This window comes from Mesoplodon mirus, assembly GCF_964341445.2.
Source record: "Mesoplodon mirus genome assembly, chromosome: X".
Classification (NCBI taxonomy): domain Eukaryota; kingdom Metazoa; phylum Chordata; class Mammalia; order Artiodactyla; family Ziphiidae; genus Mesoplodon; species Mesoplodon mirus.
Window position 1 is genome coordinate 57,454,909 of NC_138981.1, and position 17,438 is coordinate 57,472,346.

A 17,438-nucleotide genomic window follows, 5' to 3' on the forward strand; every position below is an offset into this window, starting at 1 on the left:
GGGGTCCAGGAGGTCCCCACATACTGATTTCCATCTGCTTGGAGCTCCTTGAAGGCAGGGCTTGGTGGGGTTCCTCTTTGGATCCCAGCTCAGAGGCAAGCACAGGATCAGTGCTCAGGAAACACTGGTGGACTTGAACCCCGAAGGATATGTGTGTTCGGTGACACTGATCTGGGAGGCTTGGGGAGGGGTGTGACTGTCACTGGAATAGGGAGAGCTTGGATAAGAGAGGGTCAACATCTCCCACAGATCCTGACTTCCTCTCTGGCTTCCCTGAGGAGTAATTTTTCCCTACCTCAGGGGCATGAATCACTACATCAGAAGCCCTGCTAGGGTGGGGCAGGAGGTGGGAGCCTGGAGTCATTGGCCCTGGCTGCGGCAGGGAGTAGGCCCAGCCCTGCTACTGAGGCTCCGGTAGGCAGGTTGAGGCAGAAAGGCTATGTATGTCATGACCAGGGGTGACCAGCTTGTGAAGCAGGCCTAGACACAGAGTCCTCTCTTCTTTCCTCTGTGCCCTCCCCACCCGGGATGAGGCGTTGGCACACTCAGGAGCTGCTGCTGTCTTCCCAGGCTTCCCAAGTCTGGCAGCATAGCTTCATCTGCCCCATTTCCCACCTGGTCTTGGGCTCACCTCCCGAGGGGCACTGGGCATGTTGGCAGTGGAATCTGAGGCTGATTCTGGTTGGTGGTGGTGACTCTAGCTGGGAACTTGGGGGCATGGTCAGGGACACAGATGAACTTTCCTAGGCCTAGAAACCTCTCAGAGGACTGTGAGTGAAGAGTGGAGTCCTGGCCGTCCTGAAGGTTGCTGTTTTCCAGGCATGAACCAGCTTTTAACCAGGAATGAATTAAGTAAGCAAGTAAGCAAGAAGGTGCTGGAAATGTGGCGAGTCAGTATGGTATAGGGAACTGGGCACAGGCTTAGGAGACAGAGAAGTCTGGGGCCAAATCCTGCTTCTACCACCGATCAGCTCCATGACCTCAGATGAGTCACTTCCCCCTGAGCCTTAGTTTTCCCTCTTACATAAAATAGGGATTGTGGAACTCATCTCAAAGGACTGTGAAGGGAAATGCTTCTACCATGGTTCCTGGCACATAGTAGGCACTCGGTAAGTGGCAGGCTGTTTTCCATCCTCAGGTTTTGCTGTCCTGCCATGCACTTCGGGCAATCCTAGTCTCCAAGCTGGACTGTCGGTGTGTCCCTGCACCTTGTTCTTGTCTCTCCTTGCTCACACCCCAATAAGGGGTCCAGCTGGGAGCTGAGAGACCCTAAACAGCTCCTCGTCTTCTCTTTCTACACAGATCCTTCTCATCCTCCAGGCTCTGTCCCTGAAAGTGGGAGGAACACACTTGTCCCTCTTTATTTCCCCCCAAATAGAGGTCCACTCTATGAACCAAAGAGATCATCAGAGGATCCAGTGGGGAACTCAGTAGATCAGCCTCCTACTTAAGTGAGAGAAGGACAGGAAACTGTGTAAATGGCGAGCACTTTGGGAATGTCGCTCACCTAATTATCTCCATAAAGAAGCAGCAAGGAGACTTTATGTCCTCGGCAGTCGCCGAGCCAACCCCAAACCCAGACCTTACTCCTAGTGCTCCCTCCTCCTCCCCATACCGGGCCGCGGTTCCAGCCAAGGTCACCACCCCTGTCCCGGGTCTTGCGCTCGAGCGCGTGTGCCAGGCTCGTGTGTGCCACGCTCCCGTTGGAGTGGGCGCTCTCAGTCTGTCCCAGGCACCCGCAGTGCTATAGAAGACCAGTAGGGGGAGACATTAGCACGTGGGTACATCTGCTGAGGTCCAACTGGGGAGAGCGGGTCGGACCGGGAGGGTCTGAGCTATGGGATGGAGCCAAAGTTACAAGCAAGGAAGCAAGGAGGGGCGGGGAGAAGGGGCTGTAAGACAAAGACCCAGATGGCGAGGCCGGGAGGTGCTGGAGTCTGGCGTCTTGGGACCAGGGCGCCAACTTTTGCTTTTTCGAAAGGCGCCTCTGCCCTACGCCCTTTCCTCTTTGCCCTCGAGGTGTCTTTCTTTATCGAGGTGCCCTCTCATTCCCACTGGCCTATCCCAGGGCCTTGCCCGCGCCTTCAGACAGGACAAGACTCGAAATCTGGGCCCATTAGTGTCCCACAAGTCTCTTCCCCAAAGTTGAGATTCCCAAGGCCTGCTCCCCAGGGGCGAAGAACTCATCTTCCCAACTTTCCCGTACTTGACCCCTCTGAGACTCCACCGCCCACCGCTATCCGTTTGTTCAGGGCTCCGGGTCCGGGTCCACGTGCAAGCGGACACTGCACTGCGAGGGCGGAAGGAGGAAAGCCCACCAGAGCCCTACGTGAGATGGGACCAGGAGTAAACAAGCTATCCTTGTCACGGAGGTGGGCACGGAGCAAGGACTTCAGGGCTCGCGTGTGTAACAAAAAGAATGGTAGTACTTTCCCGGGAAAAGTACTGAGCCTGTTTGGCCCAGGTCAGTGGGCCGGAGTGTCGACCAGGCGCTCGGGGAGGAGAGCAGGCCGACAGCTCTAGAGGAGCGCCAACTTCCCACGGGCTGAGCGCTCTGGGAACAGGACTAGGCAGCACCCATCCATAACCGCAGGAGCCGCACACTCAGATTGGTGCCATCGAGAGCGCGGCGACCTTAAGAGCTCCCTAAAACCCCGCCTCCTTCCTGTTCTGGGGGCGTGGTGCAGGGCAAGGACCCCGTGACGGAGCTTGCTATTGGCTAAGATGCGTAGGGTTGGCCTTGCGTACGCCTGAGCAGGGGAGTAGACAGCTCAGCGGCGGCGGAGGGAGTGTATGCGCGCTGGTCAGCAGTGGGAGGTGTGTGAGCCTCGCACTGACCGTAGAGCCTTGGGCGCAATCGCCAGGGAGCTAGGACTCGGCGACTGGGCTGCCGGGCCACCCGGCCTAGGCTTCAGAGGCGCAAACTGATGGGACTAGCTCGCTCGGCAGTGTCTCCGCGCTCTTCTAAGTACACTGAGCGGGCCCCGCGCTGAAGTCGAAGCTGTCGGGGGGCGCGCAGCCCGTTGTCCCAGTGTGGCCTGGAGGAAAGGAGCCCGTGCCAGGGCGGCCCGGTCGGGAGCCCCCGGACCGAGCTCGTGTGGTGGGGAGACTCCCACTTCTTCCCAGGGGTGCCGATCCCGGGGCGGTCGAGGCGTCCGGGCGGCCACCGAGTCCCCAGCGGTGAGACCCCGTCGGGGAGAGGTCGCGCAGTCCCAAACAGTCTCGGGGAGCCGAGCGGAATCGGACGGGATCACCCGGGGGCGCAGAGCCCCCGTCGTGCTTCGTGCGGCGGAGAGGCCAGTGGAGCGAGCCCTCGGAGGCCACAGCTCATGCTCGGGTTGGGGGCGGCTGCCCAGTGAGTCCTCCTGGCCGGCGGGGCGAAGAAGAGCGACACCGAAGCCGGCGGGAGGGGAGCACTTCAAGGCCGGCGGCTGCGGAGGATGGGCGCCTGAGCGTCTCGGAGCGCAGCGCGGCACGGGAAGGCGAGGCCAGCTTTGCTGAGGAGGCGCCAGGGGATCCCGAAGTGCAGCCTGCCCCAGGGAAGATGGCCCGGCCTGGCCAGCGTTGGCTCGGCAAGTGGCTTGTGGCGATGGTCGTGTTGGCGCTGTGCCGGCTCGCCACCCCGCTGGCCAAGAATCTAGAGCCCGTGTCCTGGAGCTCCCTCAACCCCAAGTGAGTAACTTATCTGCTCTGGTCCCTGGGGGTGGGAGGCACTCCTTAGGGGTGAGGCCGCGCGCCCCCGAGCGCCTGTGGGAAGGTGTTCGGAGGAGGAGCGGCGCCCCATTTTGTCTATGGCTTTTTCGAGTGTGTTTCCCTGCGGGCGGGCGGGGCAGGGTGCGGTGGGGTTGGGTGGGGGCAGTTGTCTGGGTTGTGACCCCTCAGCTTCCCGGCCCTCTCCTCCGCACGTCCCGGATCAAGTCGAGATTGTCGCGCCGGGCGGAGCTGGGAGTCTGAGCGCCCTTGAGCGCACCGGAGAGCTGGGTCGGGGAGAGAAAGCAGCCCTCTCTGGGGCCCCTGGGAACGTGGCGGTTTTCGCCAAGAGCCGCTGGGGGCGGGGGGGTGGGCGAGCTTGACCTGGGCGGGGGAAGAGGCCGGAACACAGGTTCCCCGTTTGTTTAGCTGTGAAGGGACCGTGGCGCGGGACTTCGCGCTTGAGGCGGGTGGCAGTGCCTGTATCTCCATTCGGGCTTCTCCCATTTTCATTTCTCTTTCTTCCCAGTTTGCTTCCCTAGCTTTTCGCTTTGCCGTCTCTTCTAGCCTCCCTCCGCCCCCCCACTTTCTCCCTGCTGGGTCCGTGGAAGGGCGGGCGCCGCTCCCAGGCTCACAAAGGCGGCGGGTGGAGAGGGGCGGAGTGGGAGAGAGGTTTTGTTGGGGGGGGGTGTCGATCCAGCGCTCGTCGGGGGTCCAATGGAGCCGGCGGCAGAGCTTCCAGGGCTGGCCGGGGTGGAGAGTGGAGGCCGAGGTGGCGAGGGAAGTGGGTGGCAAGCAAAGGATTCCTGCCCCGGCGGGTCTCACTGCCACCACCCCCCCCACCCCGTCCTCAGATTGGGGAGTTGTGCTTAGCTTTCCCAAAGGGGTTGGGGAGGCAGCTATGTAGAGGAGATCCTTTCTTTTCTCCCACCTCCTTACCCTTCACAATCCTCCCCCACCTCCCAACAGCACACACACCTTTCAGGGCGGTGGCTCAGTGGTTTCTGGGCTGTTAGTGGGGAGTCGCTGGATTGTGTAGTGGCCTCTGGACCTTTTTCTCTTTTGGCATCCAAGACCCAGGTTGGAACCCAGGGTCAAAATTGCTCTTCCTTCTTGTTTTCTGGAGGTCCCAGCAGTGTGCGGACACCCCACTTAGTGGGAAACTGGGGGCCCTTGGCCTGCCCTCTGTGCTCTATGATTCCTGTATCTGGAATCTCTTCCTGTCCACTCTTATGGGCTCCCCGCTAACTTCCCGAGCTCCTGCCTGTCTTGACCTCTTAGGTTCCAGGGGCCATGCACCTCTCAGCCCTGGAGTGGGAGAGGGCGGCTTCTTTAGTTCTCTTCTCTTTAGGTTAAGGTAGGGTCCTACTTATTGGTTAGTGGGATGTCTAAACCAGGGTCAGGGTACAAGGAAAGGGATTGACAACGATTTTTCCTTAACCCAGAAGCCAAACTGGGCCCAGTGCTCTCCTAACAGCAGGGACTCAAAATGGTCTGGGGGCCTGGGGCTGCGCAGACCAAGGAGAAAGGCTGTGAAGTGCCCAGTTCCCTCCTGTAAAGGTGGAGGCTGGAAATGCTCTCTCTTGAGCCAGGAGAGCTGAAATCAGCCTGGGGTAGCCCATCACAGGGGCTCATGGGAGTGACCTAATTGCTCTCTCGGGTCTCTAACCAGAGATAACAGGCAGCTCCACAGCTGGAAAGGAGCCTCCTGCAGAGTGAGGTGGGGGGTGGCTGGGAGAAACAAGATCTCCCTGAGCTTCACCCTTTTTGTGTCTTGAGGCCTGAGTGCTCTGGAACGGTTTGCAGGTTTTTGAGATCTGCCCCCATTCCCCGATCCACTTCAGGCTGAGGGCAGGCATCCTGGGGGTGGTGGGAGTGGTGGCTGAGGCCTCAATAGGACTTGCACGAATTCCACCCTGTAATTGAGCAGATCCTGGGAATGGTGGGGGACTGATACTGGTGCCCCTGCTCGCAGCCCCCCCCCCCAGAGTTCCATCTATGCTCAGGGGCCTGGAATGCAGCCTGTCTGTGTGTGTTGGCACGGGTTTGGGGGAGCAGGAGGAAGGCACTGCCCTCAGCTTCACTCTGAGCTCGGCGGGCTGTCTCTGCCACTGCGCCCAAGCCTGGGACTGCCACAGCCTTTCAAATCAACGGTCTTTTTCTGTCCGTCTCTCCCTCTTTGCCTCCTGCCCGACTTCTCCCTCTCAGGCCCTTGTCGGTTCGCCCTCTCACATCCTGTGTGAGCCGCGTTCACCTCCCCTTTCCAGCTCTGCTTGCCCGCTCTCCCTCTTTCTCACACTCCCTCTCACTCTTAGTCACTCTCTGCCTCTTTTTCTCGAGTCCTTTTGTTTCTCGCACATGCCCGTGCTCTCCCTCTCAGGCTCATTTTCTCTCTTCCCTCCCCTCTTCCTCCCAGCTTTTGGTCTCTCGCCTCAGTCCTGTCAGGAGCTGGCAACCCCCCCCCCACCGAAATCTCCCAGAGCCTATAAACCCTGCTTAATTGCTTCCTCCTTGGTAAAAAATCAAAATAAAGAAGTGGTGGGGCTGGGGGTATGTTTCCAGGTTCCAGGGTACGGGCAGCCCCAGCCCTGACCGGGAGAGGGGAGCCGGAAGGGCTGACTCCAGACTCCCAGCCTCTTTCCCAAATTGGTGCTGTGGCCTTCCAGGGTGGTAGTCCCTGGGTGGCAAGAGCTTGGCCCCTTGTCAGATTTGCCCGATAAGTGCAGGGTGGGAAGGTGGGTCTGGGCCCGTTAGAGGTTGGGAGGAACCAGAGTACATGTGCATGCTTGTGTGGGGTGGGGGGGCTGTGATGGAAGGTCCCAGGGCAGACCCCTCCTCCAGCCTCCTCCCCTGAGAACTTGGGGCAGCCGGCAGGCCTCATACTTGAGTCCTCAGCCAAGTCCAGCTGCTGCAGTTCAGTCTCTCAGTCCCATTCTGACCCCTTCCTGCCCCCCACTCAGGTTCCTCCACCTCCAGAGAGTGGGAATGTGCCTGAGATCATATTACACCTTCCCTGCAAGGGGCGGTGGTGGGGGCTTCAGCTTGGCATCCAGGACCCTTGACTCCATCCAGCATGGGTGGGGGCAGCTGCAGACCCCAACCCAGGCTTGCCTGCTACAAGCCAAAGTGTTGGTCCCAGCCCCCTCACAGCTGTTCCAGCTCACAGTCCTGGGGAGGCCAGCTCAGGGGGCCCCTTTCCGGGGTGGCTAGGGACCTGACCTCTTCTACTCTGTGGCTGATTGGCCACAGGTGGGGGCCTGAAAGTGACGGGAAGCCAGCAGCTCCTCTAAAGTTCCCTGTTCCCCTCCCTCCCTCCCCCCACCCCAGGCAGCCAGACCTGGGGCAAGAAGGGCCTGGTGAGGCTGGACTGGAGGCTGAATCCAGGGTTCCCTTTCTCCCCTCAGGCTCTCCACTGCCTCACCAGCTATGATGGATGCGGATGAGTGGGCCCTGGATACTACTGTGCATCACTGTTTTCTGGTGTTGGGAGTATGGAGTGGGTGGGCCAGCCAGGAGGCCGCTGGTTGCCATGGGAACAGTAGGTTTGGGGGGAGGGTCCACCCTGTGATTATTAGGGGAGCTGAGGTAAGGGGATGCTCACCAGCCATATTCTGGGTTCCTTGCCCTGGGCTCTGTAGCAGCCCCTCCTGGGTGGGTTTTCGTTGTAGTTGTTTTGGGTGGCGGTGCTAGCAGCCAGGAGTGTAGTAAGCTTGTTCAGCTTCTTCTAAATGGTACTGTACTTGGTGTGCTAACTAACAGTTGGGCAGTACCTTGCTACCTCCAAAGCATCCTCAGATGTGAACTCACTGGATGTTCCCAACAGCCCTGGGAAGTTGGAATTGCCCATTTTCCAGATGAGGAGGCATTTGCCCAGAAAAGGAAAATGACTTGTTTAAAGTCAGTCAGCTCGTAGTGGGGAGAGCTGTGCCTTGTGCCATTCTTTCCACACCATCCCACTGCCTTGGAATCTGGGAGAGACTGGGTTTCGGAGGAGGCGCTGGCTTTTGCCCCCCGGCTTTCCCTCTCCTCACAGGTGTGTGTGCATCTGTCCTTGTGACTCAGGCCCTGCCCACGTGGGATGAGCAGTGCTCCAGCTTCCTCATTTGATCTTGCTAGGCCTACCTCTGAGGGCAGCTTGCTCGGGGTGACCTGATCTAGAGGCAGCCAGCTCGATGCCTGGCACTCTCCCTCCCGGGCTCTGAATAGCAGCCTTGGTTCCTCTCTGGGCCAGGAATCTCACTGCCTCTCAGGGACCCCACAGAAAGCAGACAACAAGGAAGGGGCTGTTAAGCCCTCAGTGGGCCCTAGCATTGGCCAGGTGGGGCAGAGGGGAGGCATAGTTCAGTGTAGGTGGGGGGGGTGACTTCCTCTGGGGCTCTCCTGGCTTCCCTGCCTCCGACAGTGCTGTGTGTGTGCCAGGACCCAGCTGCTGTTCCTGCCCACCCACGCCTGGGCGGGCGCTGCTGGGACATGCCAGGCCTGCTCCTGCTGCCTCGGGGGCTGGGTGGAGCTGGGGGAGTGAAAGAGGAGCCTTTAATTTGGGGGCTCCCCACCCTTGCTGGGATGAGAGCACACCTGAGCTCCAGCTTGGGGTCTGTCCTCCACTGGTCCTGCCACCCTGGGGTGCAGGCGCAGTGGTGCCGGAGTCACTGAATCAAAGCCGTGGCTAGAGTCTTCTACCAAACCTGGGCTGGCATGGCCTAGGACCAGGCTCTCCCTTTGGCCACTCTCTGACCACAAGTCCCTAGGGCCTGAGGGAAGGATGAGAGGGAAGGAAGTGTGGTGGAACGTGGGCAGCTTTCTAGGCATGACCCCCAGAGCTCCAAACTCTCTCTGCTATAGATTTTCTGTGTATGGGTGGATAGGGGCTTAACTGGACAAAGAAGCGGCGGGGGGGACAGTTGGCCTCTGACCAGCACTGGCCACTACCCCAGACCCTCAGGCTTCTTCTCTCCCAGGATTCTTTTCAGCAGTCATGGTGATGCTTCTAAGCTCAGCAGGCAGGCTGGGGGAGAGACTTGGGCCAGGGTAGAGGGGAAGAGGCAGGCCACAGACAGGAGACTGAACGCCAGGCTGCCTCCCCTAAGTCCTTTTACTCCCTGGGGTGGCTCCCTGGGGTCCCGGGGGCTATCAGAGGCTAAGGAGGGAAGGCCTCAGGGGTTACCATGGCGACCTGCTGCAGGCTTCCTGCTGGGCCATGTCAATCCCCTTATTTTCCAGAAAAGGGCTTTGTCCGGGGGTGGCCCCAGGCAGGAAAGCTTGGTTTGATAATGGGGGGAGTAGTAGTTTTTGAAAACTGGGGGATAAAGAGTTTAACTAGGTACTCTCTTCCTCCTCCTCTCGGCCCCTACTCCTAACCTGGTGGGTACGAGGGGAGACCTGCAGGGTCCCCACTGTACAGGATGACTAGCGTCGTACCTGACCTTGGGCTTCACTCTCACGGGCTGCATACCCACACCTCATGGCCCCTCACCACTTTCTGGGGCTTCTCACAGGCCCAGAAGCACTTTTCTCAGTGGTGGGGAAGAAGCTGAGAAGGTACCATCATGGGGGACCAGGGTCAGGGAAGTTGGGTCTCATCAGGCTCCTCTCCCTTCTGCACTTTAGGGGAAGGTGAGTTTCCCTCTGCCAGCTGCTATGCAAATGAACTCATGAATATGTATGAATTCTGTTCACTGAGGTTGACGAGAGTCTGAGGGGTGTTGGGGGCAATAGTCCTCTCTCCTCCCCCTCCCCCACCCACTATGTAGACATCTGTTTCCTCGGTTGTCTCTGGGGTCCAGGGCTCCAGAACCTGAATGGTGATGGGAGACTGCTCAGGGTAGACAAGACGCCCTGGTGAGTAAGGTGGGCCAAGTGGTTAGAAAAGTGAGCTGGCCTGTACCCCTTTGCGTGCCCTCTACCTGCTGTCATCTCCAGGTACGGTCTTATGGAGGTGCAGCTGTATAAGGATTCAGCCAATGTTTAAGGTACTCTTAGACCCTTAGGAGTTAACATCCTGGGTGAGTTTAGGCTCCTCGGGTTGGCTTTGAGCACCCCTCTTCAACAGGAACATTCATCTGGTTACTCATTCCCTCACATGAGGAGCCTGGACTCAGTAGGTCTCAAAGGTTCCTTCTGTCTCTAAGATGTTAGAAGTTGTCTGATCCTACTGCCTGGATGGAACCAGTAGGAAGATTGGAAAGTGAAAAATGCCTCAGGAATTATAGAGGCTTTGGTGAAACTTCTTGGCTTTTCGTGGCGCATGGAGTTGGGGGCGTTTTCTCTCAAATGTTTGTGTGGGCCTCCATCCCATGCCTGCTTCCTTTCTGGCCTTCTGGAGTGTGGTAAAGCTAGGTACTAAGGCGGGTGAGACCTTCTTGTTGTCGCTTTTACCCTCCTGCACAGAAGGATGGCAGGTCCCAGCTTAGTGGAGCTTCCTTGGACGTGGAGAGAGGGCTGCTGGTCTTCATCCACTTCATCTACTTGGTCTAGTTCCCTTAGTCACCTCCTTGGGTATCATTTCCCTCCATCCGGTGAGGATACTGAGCTCCCAGGAGGCCCTTGTGCCTTGTAGCCCCCACTGTGGAATGGGCCCTCAGAGAGTAGAACCATGTTCTTCCACCGTTAGCTTCATTCCCTTGAAGCACTGCCTTCGGCCTTCACTGTCCTTTCTGCTAGAGAGTCTGTCCCCCACTGGATGAAACCCACACCGCTTGTTGTGACCCTGGCCTTTCAGTCTGGCCCCAGCTGAGCTTTACCCCCTCTTCTTCTGCTCCTCTCTTCCCATCACTGGGCCAGTCACTGGCCTGGGTTTTGTGTCCCAACCACTGCCGTCTACTCTTGCTGGATACTGACTTCTTATTCCTCCCCCAGGACCCGCTTTCATCCCACTCTTTCTGTGGGACCATTTCTGACTGCCCTGTCAGATGAGCTGTCTCCTTCCTCTCTCTGCCTCTAGCCCTTGCCTTTTGAGCCACCGTCCTCTCACATAGCCTCCAGATAGCCTGGTGCTATCCATTGCTGCAGCGTGGGCCACTTACTTTTCTGAACCACAGCAGACAGTAAAGTCCTTGAGGATGGAGCTGTATCATCTTTTCCTCTTTCCCACCCAAGAAACAAGACTGGGCTCATAGGTCCTTGGTGTTAGTGTCTGGCCTCCTGCCTCTTGGCAGACCACGCTATTTCTAAGCAGGAATCATGGTTGAGTGCCAACTGTGTGCTCTATACATGCCATCATGCCTCCCCTCCACCATCCTTGGAGGAGGGGCTCTTCCCACCCCCAGTTTGTAAGTGAGGACGCTGAAAGATAGGGAGATCAGGCAGCTCATCCAAGGTCACAGAGCTAGTAAGGGCCACCATCTATCTGATTCCAAAGTCTGTCTTCTTTCTCCTACATTGTACTGACTTGCTCCCAGGCTCAGAAATGGCCAAGAGCGCTTACTGTGCTCAGGCAAGGACAGGATATGAATCGGTGGCCCCAGGCAGCTGCCCTCCCCCTGCTATTTCCCAGTGCCTGGCCTTCTGGATTAGAAGACGAACCTGGCTCGGGAGGCATTTGTCCATCTCCTCTCAGGATGGGGAGCAGAGGCTGTGTGTGTGTGTGTGTGTGTGTGTGTGTGTGTGTGTGTGTGCGCGTGCGCGCGCGTGTGGTGAGAGTGGATTAGAAGGCAGATGAGCGAGGTTCCTGGGGCTCTGTCTTATATGATCTGTTGTTCCTGCTCAGGCCTCTTCTCCCCTTTCTCTGTTATCCTTTGCAGTGAGACTGGCCAGATTTGGGGATTCAGACTTTTGCATTATGGGGGTGGGATGAGTCCTGGTAGGATGCCAGGCAGTGGGAGTGGGGAGTGGAGAGAGCTGTGTGGAGCTGTACCTGGCTGGAGACTGTGCCCATTATCCCTTGGCTCTAGGCAAGGCCTGTTCCTATCTCCCCATCATGCCCAAGATTAGCAAGGATGGGGGAGAAGGCACGGGGCCAAGATAGGTTGTGCATCCCCAGCCGTTGGCTGGGAGCTGTGGGGGTGGTTTCTAGGGCTCACTGTGTGTGTGCTTCTTTATGTGTGTCTGTGCGCATGAACGCATATACACGCGTGTGTGCTGGGGGGCCGGTAGCAGAGGCTGTGAAGGAATGTGAGTATGTTGGGGGTGCGAGGAGGACAGGGCCGCCACATCCAGGCAGCCCAAGCCTGACATCTAGGTGCCCAGCCCGTCTGCCACGTCAGCCCCCCTGCGGAAATGCCACATTAGGACAAAGGGCTCCCCCAGCTAGGCAGTGCCCCACCCTGCCGAGCAGTCAAAGCCTGGCAGCCTTGCCCATGGGCCACCCCTTCCACACCCTGCTGGCAGTATGCTTCTCTTTCCCCGCCCCCAGCATAAGGATGGAAAAAGAACAGAATGCCTGTGCTCGCCATCTCCACCCAGTGTTCCCAGCCTGGCCCTCACTGTCTGCTCCCCTGGTTCTGGGGATGGCCTGAGACCCCCAACCCTGAGGCTAACCATCTCTTCCCTCTTGGGCAGGTTCCTGAGTGGGAAGGGCCTGGTGATCTACCCAAAGATTGGAGACAAGCTGGACATCATCTGCCCCCGAGCAGAAGCTGGGCGGCCCTATGAGTACTACAAGCTGTACCTGGTGCGGCCTGAGCAGGCAGCTGCCTGCAGCACCGTGCTTGACCCCAACGTGCTGGTCACCTGCAATAGGCCAGAGCAGGAAATCCGTTTCACCATCAAGTTCCAGGAGTTCAGCCCCAACTACATGGGCCTGGAGTTCAAGAAGCACCACGATTACTATATTACCTGTGAGTCCCTGCCCACCACGTGGTTCTTTCCTGTCCTGTAGCCGTGGGAACTTCTGAGTAGTGCATCGAGACTGCACACAGTTCAGGCCCAGCCTGATCCAGTCCCCTTTGAAGACTGGCGTGCTCTCCTCCTAGTCTGGCCTTGGAGTTCTGGCCCCAGCGTTTACCAAGGGGCCTGCTGCCCTGGCTCTAGGAGTTGGGTGGGAGAGGACTCTGATTCGTGGTGCTCTCTCTCTTATTTTCTTTGCCCACCTAAGATCTAATCTTGGGAATGGCAGAATTGGCAGAGCTTCAGCCTTTCTCTTCATGGGAAACTGAGGCCCCAAGAGGGGAAGGGGCTTCTTGCCCTAGGTCACACAGAGAGTTAGGGAGCGGATTGGGTTTCCAACCCAGTTCTCCTGACACCTAATCTAGGATTCCTTCTAGTCTGTGGAGATGCCTTCCTCACCATGCCAGTTCTAATTGCTTGGCCTCTGAGCAACATCACCCAATGAGGAGACACATGTAGCTTCCACTGAGAAAGAAGGGCCAAGGCCTTCTTTGGCCTTGGTCATGATAGGGGAGCAGCATCCTCGTGGGAGGGGCTCGTTCCTGGACTCTGTTCCTAGTGGGAGGAGGGAAGTAGAAAGGTTCATGGGTGGGTGGGAGCTGCTTGCAACTCCCTGGTTCCCAGTTCTATTCTTAAGGGCTTAGACATCACTAGGGCTTCTGGGTAATGCTGGCAGACCTCTTCCTCCTCCTGACTGCTCTGGCCTCTTGCTGCAGCTACATCCAATGGGAGCCTGGAGGGACTGGAGAACCGGGAGGGAGGTGTGTGCCGCACACGCACCATGAAGATTGTCATGAAGGTTGGGCAAGGTGAGCACCCAGGCCGAGGGCTCCTCAGCTAGGCTTTTGCAACAGATGCTCCTCACTGGGTAGCGGGGGGGCATGGGGAGTAGTGGCAGAGGGGGCAGTAGGGATAGGGGACCTGAGGTCCAGTATCCGAGCCGTTCTTGGCCAGTGGGTGCTATGTAACTGAGGCACCTAGGCTGCCGGAGTTCCCCCTTCACTTGTTCTCTCCCCACCCCCAGACCCCAATGCTGTGACGCCCGAGCAGCTGACTACCAGCCGGCCCAGCAAGGAGGCAGACAACACTATCAAGATGGCTACACAGGCCCCCGGTGGTCGGGGCTCCCTGGGTGACTCCGACGGCAAGCACGGTGGGTGTATGGGAGTCTCCCGGAGGGCAGAAGCCATTGCCCGGCTGCCCTTTGAGGCCCTAGCTCTGAAGGAAGGCAGGCCATGGCCCGAGATCTGCCATGTGTCCCTGGGACCCCTGGCTGACCTTCCCCTCCCTTCCCTCCCTCCCCCATCCACAGAGACTGTGAACCAGGATGAGAAAAGTGGCTCCAGTGGGAGTGGAGGCAACAGCGGGGACCCCGACAGCTTCTTCAACTCCAAGGTGGCATTGTTTGCGGCCGTGGGCGCCGGCTGTGTCATCTTCCTGCTCATCATCATCTTCCTGACCATCCTGCTGCTGAAGCTGCGCAAGCGGCACCGCAAGCACACGCAGCAGCGGGCGCCCGCCCTCTCGCTCAGCACCCTGGCCAGCCCTAAGGGGGGCAGCGGCACGGCGGGCACCGAGCCCAGCGACATCATCATCCCCTTACGGACTACAGAGAACAACTACTGCCCCCACTACGAGAAGGTGAGTGGGGACTACGGGCACCCTGTCTACATCGTCCAGGAGATGCCGCCCCAGAGCCCCGCGAACATCTACTACAAGGTCTGAGGGCCCTGGCAGCCTCGGCCCCGAGGGACAGTCGGCCGGGACTGCACCTCTCCATCCTCACCCACGTCCCTCCCCTTGCCAGCTGTGCCCATCTTTGTATTTAGTTTTGTAGTTTCTTGGCTTTTATAATCCCCCTTTTGCCCCGCCCCCTGGGCTTCAGAGGGGGGTGCTTGTGCCCCCAGCCCCCATGCTCTTGTGCCTTCCCCCTCTGGCCAGGCCTTTGGGCTCTGCGGGGGCACCCCTTCTTGGAGGGCAGGGTCGGACGCTGATGGACAGCAGGCAGGGAGACGCCCCCCCTGGCCCTGTGCCCCCTCGCCCCCTTTCTCCCCTCCCAGGACTTCTTGTCCGCTATCATCACTGTTTTTAATGTTTTTGTGTTCATTTTTTTTAGCTGTCAACTCATTTTCATCTGTTTTCTTTTTTTTTTTTTTTGAAGAAAAATGGAAAAATGGAAAAGACAGCCCCTGCCCAGGTTTTCTGAGCCCAGCCTTCCGCAGTATCAGGGGCCTGGGGCAGGATGTGGCCAGCCGGGAAGCATAGGATGGCGTTTCTTTTATAAACTCGTTGGCATATTTTTGGGGGGAGGGGACAGGCCAGGGCTGTTCTTGCCCACGAGGGAAGACAAGAGTGCCATTGGGCAAGGTGTCTCACCCTCCCCCACTGACCCTCCTTCTGCAGCGCTGATCTTGGCAATGGGGTAGTGGCTGCCACCCTTCCACCAAAAAAAAAAAAAAAAAAAAAAAAAACCCTTCCTGTGGGATACTTCGGCATATCCTGCCTCCCTCACTCTCACGGTTATTAATGTCTTAATTGGCTGTTGCCTGGGGAACAGGAGAGCTGCTGCAGGCAGATGACCTCATGGGGGGTGGAGGGAGGTGAGGTGCCCAGGTGGCTATTTGCCCTGCAGAGCTGGGAGTTCCCCCCTCTCCTCTCTGCCCTGTTCTCCCCTCACCTTTGGCATCCTTCGGCCTGGTGGGGAAACAGAGGCCCAGGGCGGAGAACTAAGCGGGTATAAGGCCAGGTAGCCTGCTTCTTTTCTGGGCTCTAGCTCAGGTGGGTGCCCCCAAAACCCAGCTCCTGCTAGCCCCCCAGTCTTGGGCTGGGGCTTGGAAAGAGGAAGAGGCTTGCCTAGGGCTGGGCCAGCACGCCGTGCACTTTGACCCCGGCTCCTTGCCAGCACGGCTGCTAATAGACTGCCACTAGCAAGCGCCTTGCAGGCACTCCCAGAGTGGCCATGGAAGGAGCTGGGCCTCCCACCATCCACTTCCACACTGCCTCCTGGCCAGCTGCCCACCCCACTGCCAGGTGGGAGAGGGAGCGGAACAGCCAGCCCCTTCCAGGTGGCAGTCGAAAGGTTTTTTTTTGTTTTTGTTTCTGTTGCCATTTGTGTAAATACTAGTCTTTTTTGGAAAAAAAATAATGTAAAGATGTTTTGTATAAACTCTGAATTATTTTCTTGTTGCTTTTTTCTTAGAAAAAATGAGAACTAAAAAAAAAAATTAACCACATGGAGAAATGGGTGTAAAATGGTGTCGTGATGTTGGGGAATGAAGTGTGAGTGTATGAGTGAGTATATGAGTGAGAGAGAGAGAGAGGGAGAGAGGGAGAGAGGGAGAGAGAGCGTGCGCGCGCCAGAGAGAGAGCAAGAGAGAGCGAGCGAGAGAGCGCGTGTATGTGATTTTCATGTGCCCAAAACACTGGTGATCTGGGCTGGCATGGGAAGATGGTGGCTGTCCTAGTGGAGCAAGATGTTGCAAATGCTCTGTGCCCTTCTTCGTCACAAGTTCTTCTACCCTCTTGTTCCGCTGGAACCTGTGACCATATCCCCCTGTCTATCCTAGGCCACGGGCATCTGCCCTGTCTGGCACTAGGCTCAGCTAGAGAGAGTAGATGGGGGAGGGGGTGTTCCCATGGGGACCTGGGCGTGTCTGCAAGTACTGCCACCACCTCGCTCGGGCTAGATCTGGGACCTACTGGCAGGCCCAGCCCTGCCCTGCCTCAAGACACCTGGAGGTGGCTAGAAATAACTTCCCAGGAGCTGGGCCTCAGCTGTGGCCCGCTGGGTAACGAGGCTGCTTCAGGCTGTCCGGTTCGCTTCTTAGCCAGAAGAGCCTTCCTTCTCCTGCACACCAGAGCTCTCAGCATGGCACACTCGGGGACCTCTGGCTGACAAAGCCCTCAAGCTAGAGCAGCCCTGAGCACCCAAGCATCTGAGCATCTCCCTCCTGCAGGCTGGTGGTCTGAGAGTGGAGCGAGTGCCCTGAAGAGGGTTTGGCCTCATTCCCACAGCAGAGACACAGGCTGGCAAGGCCCGGAGCAGCCTGCAGGTCTTCTGGGCGGGGGACTCCCTCCTTATGGAGATGGCTGAGACAGATGTCAGGAGAGGAGGACAAGTGGGATCCCAGCAGCTAAAAATGGGTAAGAAGGCACTAGAGGAAAGGAGGAGGAGGAAGGAAGGGGAGGGTTAGTTAGCGATCCAGAGCAGGAAGCCCCAGCGCACCAGCCAAGGAGCAGGCAGGGCTGTGAGGGAAGTGGGAAGCGCATGGAGGAGGCAAGGGAGGAAAGTCACGGGACCTGCAGGGTGAAAGGGAGGGAGGCTGGCTGGAGCAGGCAGGGCTGGGCCCGGCTGGGGTGCTCCCGAAGCCAGCTGGGGCAGAGGCTGTTTATTTGGTTTCTCATTAACCAAAGGAAGTGCCTGGATCAGATGGGGCCTCTGCTGCTTGACTGCCTGCCCAGAGCGGGGGGCCCCTGCCTGGGCCAGGGGTCTCTACTCAGGGCTGGTTCAGGCCAGATTGATGTCTCTAACCGAGGGGAAGCCTGATCTGGGTTGGGTAGAGCCCTTCCCACACATCACCAATGAGTGTCCCTGGGTGGTCCCCCGCCCAGCCCAGGACACGGCTGCCCCCACCCTCTCGGTGGAGGATCGAGTTTCTGGGGGCCCCTTGGGAGTAGCTGTGAGGAGTGTGAAGTAAAATCTCTGGGAGATGGCAAAGCAGAGTGTAGGGCAGCCTCTCCAACAGCCCAGAAGGTTTGTGACTGCTGTTGTCACTTGCCCTGGCCTGGGCACCGTGGCTGCTGTGCCGGCCACACAGCACTGCTCAGTAGCCCCTTGTGGCAGTGTCCTTCACCCGGCCAGTGCCTGTCGCTTAAAAATAAAAACACTTTTACACATGTTATCTCATTGGCTTTCATAAACTTCC

The 17,438-nt window shown here is 58.2% G+C and overlaps 1 protein-coding gene across 1 annotated transcript; it reads left to right on the forward strand.

Moving 5' to 3' along the window:
- Nucleotides 1-2,779: 2,779 nt before the first annotated feature.
- EFNB1 (ephrin B1) lies at nucleotides 2,780-15,691 on the forward strand. Its single transcript, XM_082610429.1, has 5 exons — nucleotides 2,780-3,672; nucleotides 12,187-12,464; nucleotides 13,230-13,322; nucleotides 13,538-13,666; nucleotides 13,826-15,691. The coding sequence occupies exons 1-5, from the start codon at nucleotides 3,545-3,547 to the stop codon at nucleotides 14,236-14,238; spliced, it is 1,041 nt and encodes a 346-aa protein (XP_082466555.1). The 5' UTR covers nucleotides 2,780-3,544; the 3' UTR covers nucleotides 14,239-15,691.
- The last annotated feature ends 1,747 nt before the right edge of the window (nucleotides 15,692-17,438 follow it).

Coding starts and splice junctions, on each gene's coding strand:
- EFNB1 (XM_082610429.1), top strand. CDS start 3,545: ATGGCCCGGCCTGGCCAGCGTTGGCTCGGCAAGTGGCTTGTGGCGATG. Junction 3,673..12,186: donor TGGAGCTCCCTCAACCCCAA/GTGAGTAACTTA, acceptor CCTCTTGGGCAG/GTTCCTGAGTGGGAAGGGCC. Junction 13,667..13,825: donor TGACTCCGACGGCAAGCACG/GTGGGTGTATGG, acceptor CCCCATCCACAG/AGACTGTGAACCAGGATGAG.